The sequence below is a fragment of the Grammomys surdaster genome, unplaced genomic scaffold, assembly GCF_004785775.1.
Source record: "Grammomys surdaster isolate TR1022 unplaced genomic scaffold, NIH_TR_1.0 371, whole genome shotgun sequence".
NCBI lineage: Eukaryota > Metazoa > Chordata > Mammalia > Rodentia > Muridae > Grammomys > Grammomys surdaster.
Genome location: NW_021604790.1, coordinates 5,777,762 through 5,795,463, shown reverse-complemented (window position 1 = coordinate 5,795,463; position 17,702 = coordinate 5,777,762). Strand labels below are relative to the sequence as shown.

At 37.9% G+C, this 17,702-nt stretch overlaps 1 protein-coding gene and 1 pseudogene across 2 annotated transcripts in view; both read right to left on the bottom strand.

Annotated features, from left to right (window-relative positions):
• Tanc2 (tetratricopeptide repeat, ankyrin repeat and coiled-coil containing 2) overlaps nucleotides 1-17,702 on the bottom strand; it is a 284,441-nt gene that overhangs the window by 39,626 nt on the left and 227,113 nt on the right. For both annotated transcript variants that reach the window (XM_028780603.1, XM_028780602.1), the window contains exons 12-13: nucleotides 16,868-17,034; nucleotides 13,268-13,875 (exon numbers count right to left, since the gene is read on the bottom strand). In XM_028780603.1, the coding sequence (XP_028636436.1) occupies nucleotides 13,268-13,875; nucleotides 16,868-17,034 (775 nt within the window). The remainder of the gene's footprint in view (nucleotides 1-13,267; nucleotides 13,876-16,867; nucleotides 17,035-17,702) is intronic.
• LOC114632125 lies at nucleotides 3,821-4,891 on the bottom strand (annotated as a pseudogene).

Here is a 17,702-nt window from a genome sequence, read left to right as displayed (position 1 = left end):
AGCCATTGAACTGATAATGGGGTTCTCAATGGAGGAGTTAGAGTGAAGACTGAAGGAGCTGAAAGGATTTGTGGCACCATGAGGAGAGCAACAATACTAACCAACCACAGCTCCTAGGGTCTAAACCACCAGCCTGGGAGCACTTAGGGAGGGATCCAGGGTTTCAGTTGAATACTTAAGAGTGGAGGGCCCTGCTGGGCATAGGTGGAAGAAGAGAACCTTGACCTTATGAAGGCTGGACGCCCCAGGGGGTGGGAATTTTGAGGGTGGGGAGGTGAGAGTGGGGGGGTAGATAGAGGTTACATCCTCAGAGAAGAAGGAGGAGGGGTGAGGGGATAGGGGGTTCCTGGGTGGGTGGGGGATGGGGTAAGGGGACAACATATGAAATGTAAATAAAACATCCAATAAAAAAATTTAAAAAAATGGTAGAGTCTCCATTAGACCAAGTCTCCCCCTGCCCCAAACTGTAGAACAGACCTCTTCCAACCATAAGGTACCTCTGGATTTTTGTGAATGGAAAATAAATTTCTACCAGGAAACCCCAAGATTTTAGCATTTATTTTTAGCAGTTACCAGTGTCTTTAGTGTAAAATTGTTGAGGGACTGATTACAGAGAGATGGACAGACAGAGAAAGCAGGAGTAAGAATGGATTTGAGATGTCAGTGAAATAAGCAGAAACTAAAACACCATCTTCACAAGTTAGGTTTCTGGAAACAAGCTGAAATCACACCTTACATAAAGACTGCTGAGAGACTGTCATGGGATCAGAAGAGGAGCTCTTGTGCTTCATGACAGTGGTCATTGTCTACCAGTATTAACCAATCAGTACAAAAGGCTCCCTATGTCTAACAACTGCCACTTATCCCTGTAAACACTGAATCATTTTTTGAATCACAAGATAGCTAACATACAGGAATGACACTGTTGTAGCACCAGCAGGTTTTCTTCCACAGCCCACCATGAATGAAAGGTAAAGAGACAAGTTGCTTCAAACCACTGTTCCTTCTGTATGTGGTCTCAGTGATCACAAAACAGTAATTCACAGGATGGTATGATAAAGCACTATTTCTACTAAGAGACATTAATATGTCACTAGGCCATCATTATTTTGGACACAAAGGAGCCAGTGCTTTTGCTAAGGACCCCCATGCCTTTGCCTGTCTCACTTCCTATCAGCTATAAGAAGACAAAGGTGCTATCTTCCTCCTAGTATTCTCTGTAGCTCCCAAGGATTAGTAGAAATAAAACGGGAGAATTTAAAAGAATTTCATGTTCATTTGTTCTGATTAGCTAACCCAGCATTATATCCCCGTGCAGGAAAGAACCTTAAGTTGCTATTCTGAGAGTCAGATTCACCATTTGTTTCTTTCTTTTTCAGAACTTACTTTTCACTGGTATATGAACACCGACACTGAGCATACTCTACTTTTTTCTCTAGCAGTTTCAGGGAAGCAGGTCTTATGTTGAGGTTCTTGATCCATTTAAAGCTAAGTTTTTCAGGGAGAGATAAGGATCTAATTTCATTTTTCTGAATGCTGAAATCCATGTTTCCTAACAGTGTTTGTTGAAAAGTCTGTCTTTTCTCCAATATGTAAAAAAGGTAGCTGTAGTTGTGTGGAATTATATACTTGGGTCCCATTTGATTCCATTGATCCATCTATGTGTCTGTTTTTGTGTTGGTACCACAGTGGGCTTTTATTACTAGCCCTGTAGTATAATTAAAAACAGGTATGGTGATAACTCCTGAAGAATTCTTTTTGTTCAACATTGCTTTGACTGTCCTTGGTCTTTTGTATTTCCATATAAGTTCTGTTTTTTTTTTTTTTGAATTTGTGAGAAACAACCTCAGAATTTTTATTGGGACAGTATAAATCTGTCAGTTACTTTTCCCACAAGATTAGTTCTTCTGATCCAGGAGTACAGAGATCTTTCTTTCCATCTCCTGGTGTCTTTCTCAATTTCTTTCGATAGTGTCTTAAAGTTTTCATTGTAGAGCAAGGTCTTTTATTTCTTTGGTTAGATTTATTCAAAAGTATTTTATTATTTTTTGTAGTTACTATGAATGGAATTGTTGCCCCAATTTTTTCAGTATGTTTGTTATTGGTACACAGGAAGACTACTGATTTTTTCAGTTAAATTTGAATGCTGTTACTTTGCTCAACGTGTTTATAAACTCAAAGTTTTGTTTTTATGTGTGTGTGTTTAGTCCTTAAAGTCTCATATAGAATCATATCTCCAAATAGAGATAGTTTAATTTTCCTATTTTCAATCCACTTTATTTCCTTCTATTGTTTTATTGCTTCAAAATTTCAAGCAATATACTGAAAAGTGGAAAGAGTAAGCACTCTTGTCTTGTTCCTGATCTTAGTGGAAATGCTTTGAGTTTCATTCCACTTAGCATGATGGTGACTGTAGGCTTGTAGCCTTTATTATGTTGAGGTATGCTCCCTCCATCCCTAGCCTCTACATGACTTATATCATGAAGAGATGTCAAAGATATTAGTCATTTTGTCAAAGACATTTTATATACCTACTGAGATGATCATGAGATTTCTGCCATTGAGTCTATTTATATGACAAATTTCATTTATTGATTTACATATTACACAAAGTTATGTTAGTTATAATGAATGATCTTTTTGATGTGATCCAGAATTTGGTTTGCATTTGAGAATTTTTGCATGTATGTCCACCACTGAGATTGGTTTGTAATTTTTTGTTGTTTTTATTTTGTCTTTGTATTAGATTATACTGGTTTCATAAAAAGAGTTTGTGAGCCTTTCTTCCCTGTTAAAAATATTTATTTTACGTGTATAGGTGTCACATCTGCATGAATATCTGTTCACCACATGCAAACTTAGTCTCCAAGGAGGCCAGAAGAGGCCACTGAATCCTCTGGGACTGGAATACTAGACAGCTATGAGCTGCCATGTAGGTTCTGTGAATTAAACCCCGGTTCTCTGCAAGAGCAACAATATGCTTTTAACTGCTGAGCCATCTCTCCAACCTCCTCTTTTTCTATTATATAGACTAATTTGAGTAGTACTGTTGTTAGCTATAGTTAAAACTACATAAGAGATGGGGAAGGAGCTTGGGAGTCCTCATCTCAAACTGAGGAGTTACTGATAGTTGATGGTTGCTGAGGAAGACTCATTTTTCTTTGGGGGGAGTTGTCACTAGTAGATTTCCCATGTTCCAGTGGATGGCTCCACATCCATGTATATAGGGGCAGAACTAATAGATTTAATGGGATATTAAGAGGAAGTGGGAGGGAGAGATGAAGGGAGGGAGGACGACATGAAGTTAGGAGGAGGGTATGATGGAGGAACCAAGAGGAGCTGGAAGGAGGAAATTGGGAATAGATAATTGAAAATAGACATATACTATATATATGTGTAGAATTCTCAAAGGATAAATAGAATTATAAACAAACAAGTGAATGACAATAAAATATAGTTTAAAAATACAAAAGCTTGGGGGTAACTTGTTATTCTGATACATGTATATGTAATATTTTAACTATGTCATATATTTACTTCCTCAAACATATTTTCTTCATGGTAAAAACTTCTAAAAAGTCCTTTAAACATTTTTTCCTTAAGAATCATATATATTTACATTGAGGACCTGGGATATACTTACATGGCAGGAGATATTCAAATCTACCTGGATTCCAACTCTATTCAACAGTCTGAGTCAACATTCTGGACAGGGGGAAAGCTGCTTTTGGCAGTATAGGTTTAGAAAGTGCACTCTGAAATAAAGTTACCTATTGCTATCATCATTGTCTCTTCCCCAGTCTTTTGTGGGTTGTCCACTTTAGTTGCCCATGAGGCTCTCAGGTTTGTAGGGAGGACTCCTCAACTTGGGAGTGGACAGGTGCTCTAGCCCATAGTGCCCATTCTCAGAAGCACTGTGTGTGTTTCTCCTTCATGTCCTCCTGGCTCCGTTTGTGTTCAATAATCTGGTGGAGCTGGTACCCAGCATAGTCTGGCTTGGTGGCCTGTGGACCAGCTGGCACAGCTACACCTAGAATATCTGATACTATGTAGAGGCATGGCCGGCCCATGAAGGAAGTACTCCTAGGGCTATAGTGGGTCTGTTTATGGTAGAAGAGAAGCCCATTTACCTCAAAAGAAAAATCCACAGATATCACCTTACACAGGTTCTCAGGGAATACACAGGAAATCCTTTAGTCCCATAAACTTAAAAGGACTAATCTTGGTTTTCTCTCTGAGTTCTTCTTCTGTGAACTTTGAATGTACCCAGTAGAACTGGAAATCAGTCTGACAGTCATAGAAAGGGTGTCCCCACTAACACATTACATCCAAAACATAGCCAGTCTGGTTCACTTCACTATAAATACTGTTTAAAATGGTGCAGTCTTTGGTTGTTGTTGAGTTTCTCCTGTTGCCTCCTGGCAGAAGGGAAGAAAACCTATTGACACAGTAGCTACTCTTGGTGTAAGCACTGGTTCAAACACTGGAGGCCACAATAAGGGCTCTTTTTCCAACAGGACACACAACTACAATCCACTCTTGCCCCAAATCTGAAGGGACATCAATTAAGCACTCAGAAAGCTAATCAATTGATCAGCATAGTGTTTTTGTAACTTCTTGCCAGAGTTGATGTCTATGTCCTCCTCATCTTCCTTATCATCTTCCCCATTCTCCATCCATGTCCAGTCATCTCAGCCAGTCTTCCTGCATGGTTCACATAACCCAAATGCTTGGATTTCTATAGTTCTAGCAACTGGTGGAGCCACTCACTCTGCTCCAAGGAGCTGTACTTGGACTTGTATTTGGACAGGTGAAGATATGAGGCAGCTGTGCTATTCAGTTCTTGAGACACAGAAAAGCTACTAACTAAGGTTTGACTGAGTTCTTCCATCTTCTCACATCAAGGTGCCACTCAGGCACACTGCCCGCTTCAACCTTTTTGAATGTACAGGACATTATTATTTCTATTGTCACTCTGCTGTATAATAGCACACCAGAACTACAAGTAAGATTAACACTCATGGACATTTTTTGCCCATTGCTTTGAGCTTGGCTTTTTCACTTATTCTCTGGTTTCATCTATGAGTTGCAAAAGATGGTATGTAATTGTTTTCCTCTGGCTGAATAGTAAGTACCTCAGTGTACATGTATTCCACAACTTCCTTATCCATCTGTCAGCTGATGAATACTCAGGTTGCTTGAATTCCTTGGGTATTGTGAGTACTGCTGCAATAAACATAGGAGCACAGGTATCTCTTCAACATGGCAATTTGTTTTCCTTTCGATACAGAACTGGTAGTGAGATGTGGGATCATACAGCAGCTCCATTTTTAAGCTTCTGAGGGTCTGCCATACCTTTTCTGTAGTGTCTGTTGAGTTATATTCCCATCAACCATGAATAAAAGCTCCCTTTCCTCCACATCCTTACCAGCATTTCTTACCTTCAGGATTTTTTGGGTCACTCTTGTAGGGGTAAGGTGATGGTGGTGATTTACTGTGATTTTGAGTGCATTTCTCTGATAGGTATTGCTGAGCATTTTCTGATACACCTGCCTGTCGTCTGTATGCTTGCTTATTTATTTATTTATTTATTTATTTATTTATTTATTTATTTATTTATTTATTTATAACTACCTATTTCAGTCATTGTCCATTTTGGAACCAGTTAACTGTTATTTTTGTGTTATTGAATTTTCTGTTGCATATGATCAGATGCAGATATGTGAAAGCCTAGTAAAGTCTACCAGAGATATATCCTTTTAGAAATGAGTAAAATAACATTTTTGGAAACAGTCAATCTACATAGGGATGTGGTGCTTTCTCCTACATTTCAACTTGTTCTAGATTCTTTCTGCTTTACAAATGCATTACTGCTCTAGATTGGACATCTCTGAGCCAACAATGAGGTCTTCAGGCAGTTGGTGGCGTTTCATGAGGCAGGAAAGCTATGACTTTACTGAACTGGCATCATCTGAAATAACAGTAGCCGTAGACAAGTGGTCCATTTCTCTCATACCCTGCTGTGTCCCTCACTCTCTGTTTATACATTTAGCATTATACTTTGCTTTGAATTATAGCTGTTATTAATGAGTCTATTAACATCACTAAATCATAATTCCTTACTTCTTTCTTACTTACACTTGTATGCTCCACCTAACTCTGCATTTCAAATACATTATTTAGTAAGTGGTCATTGAAGCTTGCTGGAATGCATGCGTTACCTATTCCTGGAGCACAGCAGAAAGGATTAACAGAGTGAGCAAAAGTACATTATCTATGGAGCTTTGAGAAGAGGGTCCTAAATATTTTATGTGATGGGGTTGGCAATAGTAGTACTTCTAAGTTTTTCAGTTATTAACTCATCATTAAAAATTTACAGTGTGCCAGACAGGCACTCCACCAGTCATTAGGAAGGCAAAGGTGGGATAGAGAGTTATTGACCTTACTGAGGCTACTCAAATTCTAGGGGAAAAGTGGACAATAAATAATTGCCAATAAGTTAATAAACCATAACACATGTTAGAAGGGAAATAAAAAGGTTACTAAGGACTCAGAAAGAATCCAGGAGGGTTTTAGTAACGTGAGAGAAGTCTCTTTCAGGAGGTGGTGTATAAACTAAAGTCTGAAGGGACAATTAGAAGTGTCACTATGAAATGAGGCAGGGATACTGTTCAGTGCAAAGGTTTAGAGGAGAGAAAGAAAATTCTAAAAAGTAGAAGAAACTTGTACAAAGGAGAATGAATGAGCTGGTCTTAGAGGCAAGCAGAAGGCATCTACACATACAGGGCTTTGGTTTTCTGATCTTAAGAAAAGGCACTGAAGGGTTTCTAGAAACAGTGACATGGTATGAACTGTGTTTGAAAACAACTGTTCTGGCTGCTGGTGCATGGACTAGAGGAGGGCAAGTGGGAGACCAGGGCGTGGCTAGTGGGGATAAAAAAATAAATGGGTACTTACAAATCAATTTCAGGACTTAGAATCAATTAGATATGCTGATGGCTTCAGTAAATGAAAATCTCACCGCTGTGGGTTCTTATAGTTAAAAGGGTAGAAAGATATTAGTGTTGACTTTGGCTAAACAAGGAGTTTTATCTGTTTCTGAAAGTCTCTGGAGACAGTGGAGTGAATTGCTTTACACACACACACACACACACACACACACACACACACACACACACAGTGTTGTCAAGTCTCACTAAGCTGGCAATAACTCCTACTAATTACTGTGTCATTAATCGTGGTTTGACAGCTCTGGGATTCTTTTGATTCAGTTAGTGTTATTTTAGAGGCTTATTAGTAGGATAAATTAGCCTTTATTTCTTAAGCTTTTTTGTGTGTAGATACGTATGGATGCATGTGCATGTGTGTTTGTATAGGTGCATAAGTGTTCATGGGGGTGAACATATGTGTGTGCATGTTTATCTCTCAGTGGGAGGTTGGATAGTGAGCTCCTGGAATCCATCTATCTTTACTTCCCCAGTGCTGGGATTAAGGCTGTGTATCACTGCACTTGGCTTTTCTTTTTTAAATTTTTAAAAATTATTTTGTTTTTGTTTTTTCGAGACAGGGTTTCTCTGTGTAGCCCTGGCTGTCCTGGAACTCACTCTGTAGACCAGGCTGGCCTCGAACTCAGAAATCCTCCTGCCTCTGTCTCCCAAGTGCTGGGATTAAAGGCGTGCACCACCACTGCCCGGAGCACCTGGCTTTTCTTTTGTGTGGTTTCCGGGGTGCAAGCTCAGGTCATCAAGCTTGTACAGCAAGCACTTTACCAACTGAGTTCTTTCTATAACCCTTTATGCTACTTTTAGTATTAAAAAATGTCCTTGTTGGGCAATGGGGTACATGCCTATAATTTTAGAGAAATTGAGGCAGGAGAATTATGAGCTCAGGGGAAACCTAGGCTACAATAACAAGACTCAGTTAAAAAAAAAAGTCCTTAATAACTTCTCTTCATCCTTCCCATTTTATAGTTTTAGATAAAGTTATTTTAATTTTAAGCCAGAATTTTTTTATGAACTATAACCACCTTTAAAGTAGCTATATATGTATATTTAAGAATATATAGCAGTGTTACTTTCTAGAAGAATACAAGTCCCTTCTGGAGTTTCTGATTGCTGCTCGTCTATAAAAGTTTCATGAGTAGCAATCACTGAGCATTTATGCCAAGTCATAAAACAATGCTCTGTGCAGTTTATAAGCATAACTCTTCCATATATATATCACATTTCTCATGAGTTTTTATGACAGTATTATAGTGCATGTAGTTCCTGCTTTAATTGGGTTTGAGGGAAAATTCTTATTATCAACCTTTAAAAAACTTTCTTTTGGACTTGGAAAAGGAAAAATAAATGTTATGCCTATCTTTTGATGGTTAGATAGTTTTTCCACTTTTATAGTCTTGCTTTATAACTGGCCTCTAACTTGAACCCTTCTGCTTCAGCTCCCTGAAGCTAGGATTATAGGTAAGATGCAACACATCTAGATTGCTGACCTACCTACCTTCCTTCCTTCCTTCCTTCCTTTCTCCCTTCCTCCCTTCCTCCCTCCCTCCTTCCCTCCCTTCCTCCCTCCCTCCCTCCTTCCCTCCCTTCCTTCCTTCTCTTGTGATGGTGGGGATCAAGTCAGGGCCTTATGCATGTTAGGCACACACACTACTATTCACTTACCTCCCCAAACCCCTGTTAATTTAAATATAGAAATGGTTTGCTTATTTGACTAATGAAGAAAATACTAGATTTTCATTTGAATCATATCACAAAACAGAACTTTAGCTCAAGTACTACTTCAGATTTTAGTTTCAAGTTTATTTTTGTGGTGATTAGATAATAGGAAAAAATTCATTGATTAAATTAGATAAATTCTAAGTAATATTAAGGTCAGAGAAATCTCCTCCCTGGAAAACATGATATGTAAACCAGGACAGTAGAATACTGATTTCCTCCTTGGTGGCAGAGAAGCCTTAGAAGTGAAAAGATAGTAATGTAATTCTTCTAATTAGTGAAGAATGTTAGGCACATCAGAATACCTAAGGGCTGATTTAGGTCCAGGAGTCTGTCTTCTTCCCTTGCTTCATCAGTTTGCTAAGGTGTCTATAAACACTTTTAGAAAACAAAACCCACTTCACACTTACAGATTATTGTGAGACATTGCAATATCTACAAGAAGCAGTAACCTTGACTTTATGCAAGATTAAATGTTATCCCACTTGGAGGTTTGTATCTGGATTAGAAGAATATACCTCACTAACTAAAATTTATCAATTTGTATACTGGCTATGCAGGGCTCTGGCATTGATAATTGTCATATTATGGTAGATATCTTCTTTCTTCTTTTAAAAATTATTTTTATTAGAAGAACATACTCCATTAACTAAAATTCATGGGCACTCATGTTTTAACTTCGTATGTGTCTGTGCGAGTGCATTGTAGCCCCTGAAACTGGAGTTACAGACAGTTGTGAGCTGCCATGTAGGTGGTGGGAATTAAACTCAGGTCTTCTGGAAGAGCAGTCAGGGCTCTTAACTCTGAGCCATCCAACTCTCTAGCCTTCTTTTTAACCCCTTTCTTTTTCAATCTTAGACAAATTGCTTATCTGACAACATGTGCCAAGAGCACTAATTCTCCAAAAGATAATTCACTAAGTGAGTGTGTAATTCATGTTCATGTACATCCAAAAAAACAAAACAAACAAAAACCAAAACAAATAAATAAACCCAAGTAAACCCCATTAATTATAAGCAATCAACTCTGGTCATGAGGAATCAAGTTCAGTGTACAATTATAGTAACGAGTTTGTGTAGTCTTCCCTCTATTTGCTCACCACAGTATTTGCTCTTCTTAGTTTGAGGAAGTCAGGTCAAACTAACCTAAACTTCCACATCATGATGTCTACACTAATTATATTAACTTCGTAAGTTTACTGTCTTTAATTCACAACCATAAAAATAAAGAAAACATAGCTTCTAATTTTCAAAATAGTCCCACCCAGAGCAAAATGTCAATCTGAGAGCTGTTCTTAGGGGAGGCTAGTTATCATAAGAGATAATGAGAAAAGGAAATAGAAAAAAAGTATGGAGATTTATTTAGGCTGAGTCTACTGTGGTACAGAAATGTCAGGCAGTAATTAGACAGCACCACAAAACTGGTAGCTCTCTGTTATCTCTCAGCTTCAATTTTCTACTCTCAAAGTCACTAATGGGTTGGACAGAAAAGGCTAGTAGAGCCCACTTTTCTCTCCACCTCACTTAAAACGCACATGTTGCCTCAGACGGCTTTTCTACCTTTTCACTATTAGCATAATAGCAGGGATTAGTTTATTAGATTAGTGGGCCAATCTATGTCTCAGTGCCCAACAGAATAAAACAGGACAAATTAAATCCACAGTGACAGTGATGAACAGTGGAAAACAGATGCAGAATAAGGCAAGAGGTTCAGCCTTGTGAGCGCTCCCAGGACATGCTCTCACAAAGACAGAAGACACCAAAGCTTTTGATATCAGAAAGACATTTTAAACTGAGCAAGGTAGTGCATGCTTGTAATGCTAGCACCTGAGATGCTGAGGCTGGAGGATGATAGCTTGTTCTACATAGAGTGATCCTGCAACAAACAAAGTTTTGATGATAAAAATGATTTCCAGCAACATTTTGTTTAATCAGTCAACCCTCCCATCACACTATTACCAAGCCAGGCAAGGAGACTATTTACAATCCATTTCTTTCTGTTACAGTTATGTTGAAGAAATGTTAAATAACTGTCTACATTACATTTAATTCTTTGCTCAGATTCTGGGACAACAGGCAACCTGATTTTCAAAATGGAGATAATCCACTCTCAGCTGCAGCACCTACCTCCTGACGTGCTCTTCTTTACGCTACACTCTAGATCTTTTGAGTTTGGGAAGATACCACTTCCCTAGGTAGTCTATTTCTGATGAATAGCAACTAATTTTTGACATTACTAGAATATTCTCTGTGTGTTTAATACCCTAATAAGGTCAACAAGCTCAGAGTGAACAACTGCTTAAAGTCTAGGAAATGGACTAGAAGAAACAATGTTGTGTTGTTCCTGAGAGTTCTCTCTACACACGCACTGTCAGCCCTGGCCTACCTGGTGTGATTAGAGGCACTGAGTTGATCTACTCTGGCCTACTGAGAACACTGGGTATTCTAGACACAATTGGAGAGAACATGGAAAACAGAAGGGAAAAAATTTACAAGAAATGGAAGCTGAAGGCTATAAAAACAACTCTTGCCTGGTGATAATCCTTAATGAAAAGTAGTTGTAGCCAGTTTCCCTGAAAGGCTAGACTAGGTGGCATCTGTCCTTTAGTTCTCAATAAAATTCCACTTTATCTGTCCAGGGAGTCTCAACTATGAGACGAACACTTGAGTAACAAGACTGGTGCTGTCCCAGACTGAGGAGGAGCTTGAATTCCAGCTGAAATGAAAACTAAGGACAGTGTTTTTGATAACTTCTGGTTCTGTTTACAAATTTACTTGTTCTCTCTTAAATAAAATATGATGGCCATTCAGCAGCCATGTTATTAACATCATCAAAGAACAGACTACCCAGCACCTGAAGTAAGAAGCATCTGTACCAGTCTGTTGTTGCTCTGAGTTAATAAACAATATTGGGAAAGCAAGCCTATATAGTTATAACATACTGCATAAAAACTGTATTCTCTTTGTGAGCCCCTGAGGACTTCATTCTTTGTAGGAAAGGTAGTTAATTCAGTGGTAGTCTGTTTGCCTTGGACTTACCTGTTTTTCAATCCTGACATATTCCAGGGTGGGAAAATAGACAGCAAGAGATTGTATGGGAACTGACCCCAAAGTATTTATTAAGTAACTCTAGATTAAATATTGTTTCTTAACTTCACAATCTTTAACTCTATGTTTTAAAAGTCAGAAGCAATATGAACAAGATTTTCAGTAGTTTTATTATCTGCCATTTTAGTTTCCAAGGTTGTAGCCAAGATCAACTGGAAATATTAAATAAAAAATACATGAAGAAACAATTTGTAAGTTAAATTGTGTGTCTTCTGAATACTGTGTTGAAATCTCATGCTACTTTACTGTGTTGTGCTTGGGATCTGAGCCCTTCCTTTGTCTAGTGGATCCCTGTTGTATGTTATATACCCCTAATCACTCTTAGCACAGTGGTTGTTGTGGTGTCCATGTTCAAGTAAACTTTACCTTATTTAATAATGTCCCTAAAGCCAAAGTGCAGTAATGCTGATTGATAATTTGAATATGTCAAAGAGAATCTGTGAACTTGCTAAGTGTCTCTTAAGTGTAAAATATAAAGACACAATAAGCTATTTTGAGAAACCCCATTCATATAACCTTTATTACACCATATCCATTTGCTTTACTGTTTTTCACTTCTTACTGTGACTAATTTATAAACTCTATCATAGGTATATGTGAATCGGAAAAGCTAAGTTTATATAGGGCTGATTCTCTCTGCAATTTCAGGTATCTGTTGAAGATATAAGGCTGGATGCTACCTTACCGCAAAATAGTTTTGTGAATGTCACACAACTCATGCAAGAGACCCATATTTGGTTTGCTTTAAAAAGCTGTGCCTCAAAATGCTAACAGCAGAAGGGTGTTGTTTTTTACATAGTCACAGGACTAAGTTTTGACACTTCTGAAGTATCTGTTACTGAAAAGGCAGGGGAGGAAGAGACACACATTCTCAACACTTTTTTTGAACTTGTAGTAGTCTTGGTATTACACCGTAAGACCTTGCTTACTGCTTACCAGCAGTAGGAGGAAGGGATTACTTCTGCTTTTACGTAGGTCTAAGGTTTGGGGTCATTAAATAAATGTCAGTTCCTAGAGGATCCAACAGTTCATATTCTTTCCAGGCAAGCATGCTTCATTGTAAGCTTCCTGCTCTGGGAAAATATCATAAATTCTTTTCTGCCTGGCTTAATATCATCATCAGAATCTGAAACTAGCTCTCTAATGAATCAGCATGAAGAAATAGGCTGAGAGCATGCCCACAAATATAGTTATTATAACAAGGTCTGGTGAACAGCAGGGCCACAGGGACACTAAAAACCCAGCAGTGTCAGAGCTTCAGTCTTTTTGGTGAGTCACAACCTGAGTAACAGGTTAAACTTTACAGCCTTGCTTTGAGAAGCAGAGAAAATTCTCCTCTGTGGGAAGTGTATGAGTAAGAGCTTTTCCCATTGCCTTCGATATCCATGCTCTACACTATAAATTTAAAACAGGCTTAGAATCACATGATCTTTATCTTACCTGGGATCACAGAGAAATTTGGTTTTCTCTCCTTCTTCTCTCCAGATAAGCCATTCTCGAAAAGAAGGGTGCACAAACATCCGAGTCATGTCTCTACGCTTGATTAGGAACATGGAGAGGTTCTCCATTCTTTGTTGAAAGTCTTCCCATTCTAATGTGCCTTCAATGCTCCCAGCATTGATGGCCTGGAAGATATGTTCATCGGTAAGTGGGTGGAGAGAGGCCACTGCCACATTCAGGAGAGGCATCACCCGATCAAAGGAAGACTGAGTTGGGAACTTCATATTGCACTGGAGTAAGTAAACCTCAGAGAGCGAAACAGGAACGACTTTGTAGCTAGAACTCTTTAGCACTAGGTATCCTTTCTCTATGAGGTCAAATGTGAGTTTCAGGTATAGGTATGACCCTTGACTGAGGGTCTTGAGGTGAGAACTGAGCTTGCCAAATGTAGTATTGTCCATCTTGCCATTAAGTGAGATGTTATTCTGGATCTCTGAGCTGCTATGAATCCGGTGCAGGATGTAAGCCTGCAGGTCCTGGTCTATGGCTTCATTCTCTTCTAGTCGATCCAAAAAAATCCTATGGAAAGGCAGCAACTTGGTAATTTCCTAAAATAGATGGAGAGAGAGATAGAGAGAGATAGACAGAAAGACCTTCAGTTTCCCCTAACTCTCTTATAAACTAGGAGCTCCAGAATTTAGTCTAAATTTCTGGGTGGCCAAAGAAGAAAATAATATTAAGCATGATATCCATAGACTAAAGGAAATTATGCACACAGTAAGAAGATGGCTTTTCTAACACTGAGACATTCTATGGGTCTTTGTAAAGAGTATGTGAGGATGAAACTGAAGAAGTTCTTCCCTTCTCTTTATTCCTCATACTCTGGCTTCACAGAAACCTTATCAATTCACTAAAATGGTTATTGCCAAGATTATCAATAATCTTAATCTTGGGTAATCCAATAACTAGCTTTAGTTTTCATCTTCTCAGGATCTCAGCAGTGTTTCACTGTTGACCACACCTTCCCACAGCATTCTGGGGAATCATTCTCAGCAGCCTGTTCTTCAGACACATCCTCATTTTCTTATCACACCGACTAGTTTTACCAAGCTTCTTCTGCTAGCTTCTTTCATTTTCCAGCCCTCTTCAGGCTCAAGTCTCTATTAGTTTTCCTTCTTCAGCCATTCCCACTCTCTAAAGCAGTTATAAATATCATCTATTTTGCCAGATTACTTAATTTTCTGAGTTCTCACCTTGTATCTTGGTTTACCAAGCAATTTATACTTTGATGTTTCATAGATAAACTTAATGAGACTAAATAAAAATATTAAATTTTACACTCAATCACAACGCAGTCCCTGCGTTAACAAATTAACTGCATTGCCATTGATCCTGACACTAAATCCTTGGAGGCATTTGGGATCTTTGTTTCTGAAGATGGCATCTGTTCATGGACTCACCAAACCCAAGGATTCTTTCTTGATATCTTGCTTATACTCACATCCAGTCTGTCACCAAGCCTTTTTTCCTTTTGAATTTTCTACGTAGCTTGGATGGTCTAGAACTCTTAACTCTCTTGCCTCAGTCTTCAAAATGATGATATCATAGGTGTGAACCATCACACCTGGCTGATCAACTGCTTTATATTCTCCTTAAAGATATCTTCCAAATATGGCTAGTTTAAGACACCATCAACTTTCAACCCCTTTCTTTTTATGATCTCCATCTTCTGTATTTTATGATATATACAACCAGAAGATAGATCTTTAAAAAATGGTAGATCAGATTTCATCACTTTCTAATGCTCACTGGAGGGGCTTCTATCTACCCAAAACTACCATTTCTTTATACTATTTTATTTTTCTTCATAGTACTTGACACAGTACTTGACATGATATTACCCATAATATTACAGTATGTTTAATTATACTTTTTTGTTTGTGTTCCTTACTAAAAAAGTGTCGTGGAAGCAGAGACAATGTGTGTGTTATATACTACTGAATCCTCAAGTATTAGGACAGTATAGGACATACTCTAAATATCCAAGAAATGTCTATAGAATGGAAAATTACATATGATTTTGTAAGGAAAATAATTCTTAGAAATTCTTCATTGAGGAGAATACAGTATCTAGGAAGTTACTGCAGGTCTTTACCCATGAAGACACTGAAATTTGGACTTTACATCTGGAACATGCATAGTACTCTGTCTATTCTTTAGCACAGTTAAAAAATGAAGGTTTTTCTGCTCTATCTACCTAGACATTTAAAATTTCTTCTTCAATTACAAATGATATCATGTTAGAATAGATCTCAGGTCAACACTGCCTATGCATAAATATCAAAAGTAGAGATCATAACTAGGTGTGGTGGCACATATCTGTAAATTCAATACTTAGGAGGTTGAGACAGGAGGATCATGAGTTTGAGGCCAGCCTAGGTTACCTAATAAAATTTATTTTCTTTTTCCTTAAAAAAATGAAAACAAACAAAAATAAAAACAAACCAAGAAATAAAACCAAACACACAATTTTGTTCCTGGAGATCTTTCCTATTAATATTTTAACAACAAAGCTACGATCCACTAATTAGGTTGTATGTAATTTTAGCTGTAAAGATCATTATGTGGATCTAGACTGTAACCCACATAACCTGCAGAATGATAGCAAACATCTGTATGGTGAAGGGATTAGGGATACTGCTTCTTGTCAGGAGGTCAGTAGATACAATTTGCCAATATATAAGAATAACAGTAGAAGCTGAAGAAGGGGAAAGGTGGGAGACTTAATGTGACTCATCTATGTATTAGTTATTACAAATGGGCTATATCAAAATAGTGGGATGATTATATATTCTATGTGATCTTAATCAAGAAGGGATTTTTTTTAAAGATGGGACTCACTATTCCAAACCACATATGAACACAAAAGAACGGGAGCGACAACACTATCTCCTTAGCCCAGTACTTTTTACAGACTCAATACCACATTCCTGGTTCTTTCAGGCCATTAAACTATTATTAACAAGTAGGAAGGATAATTTAAAGGAAGCAAAACATTATCTCTTAGTTGTAATAAATATAATCTGAAGTCCTAATATTGCCAATATTTGTGAGAGGAAGGCATAGACAGTGACAACTTTACATCCACACTACCAAAAAATGAGCTCAAGGGTAAGTGAGGGAAGAAGTGGGAAGTGTGAGCCTCTAGGGCAGGCTGAACGTGTGAAGTGGAATTCAAAGTGTGAGTCATTTCCCCCTTTTCACTACTACTACATCAGGACAAAGTCCAAAGAATAAACTTTTCTTTTTTCTTTTCTTTTTTGCTCCTTTTAGACTGATCTTGAACTCATGACCCTCCTTTTTCTGCTTCAGGTGTGGTTGGATTACATACTTAGCCTCTTAATGCTATTTTGAGGAACATTTTACGAAGCCTTACCCAGAGCAATGGGAATAGGATCTTGACATACAGAGAGAATGGTTTTTTCTAGATCATGTCTCTTAGGTTTAAGAAGAGCTAAGAGAACTAGGATTCAGAACTTTCTCAGTTTAAGCTCCTTGGAAGGGAGATAATCTACAGTTCAGAAGCAAACAAACACATACCTGTAAACTGCTCCTAACTGTTACAATTAGTTTGAGCCAAGAAGGAAAATTTCCAATCATTTTACTTAGAAATGATACAATTGTATCCCCATAATCCGGTTTGTGAAATTCTGCTTCATTTAATCCATCAATTAAAATGATGAAATCTTCATCTGGGATTTTTCTCTCTGAGATAGAAAGAAACAAATTATTTCACAATTACCAAGTGGATAGATGGGTTCTCACTGGGTCTAGGATCACAGATCAGTCTGGAAAAAAAGGTTATTACAATGCTCAGAGTGTATAACTTATTATAAAGACATGCAATCTTTCATTTAGGGAATTACTTAGTTTTTCATCAGGTCACAGGTTCAGGAATATCGTGTTTTTATTGTGTAAGAGTCTGACAGCTGGAGTTATGAGCTCTTGAATATGGAACTCCACTGTTCTCTGACACATATAAAAGCTAAATAGACTGGTTGTTCCTATCACAGCATAAAGAAAATAATATCACATATTCTTTTGCAAATTTCTTAAAGACTGAGGTAGCATTCAGAAATATACATGACTGCTCTGAGAAGAGAGGATGGAACATGGATGAACTTGGCAGGTCAGATCTCAAGATCCTGGCAGTGTCCTAGATGATGAGGCAGTCCCATCACTAATCTCCTAGGGGAGGAGTCATGTCAGAGAATTGTTGGCATTTAGTTCCCTTCTAAATTAATTGAATTAATTTATCTTTAGGTTCAGGCTGAGAGTGCTTAGTGAGATTTCGGGCTTGTACTCTCTCTAAGTGTGTATCAGTTCTTGACTAATATTGAATACTTCTGGTTATCTAATGAAGAAACATGTTTAA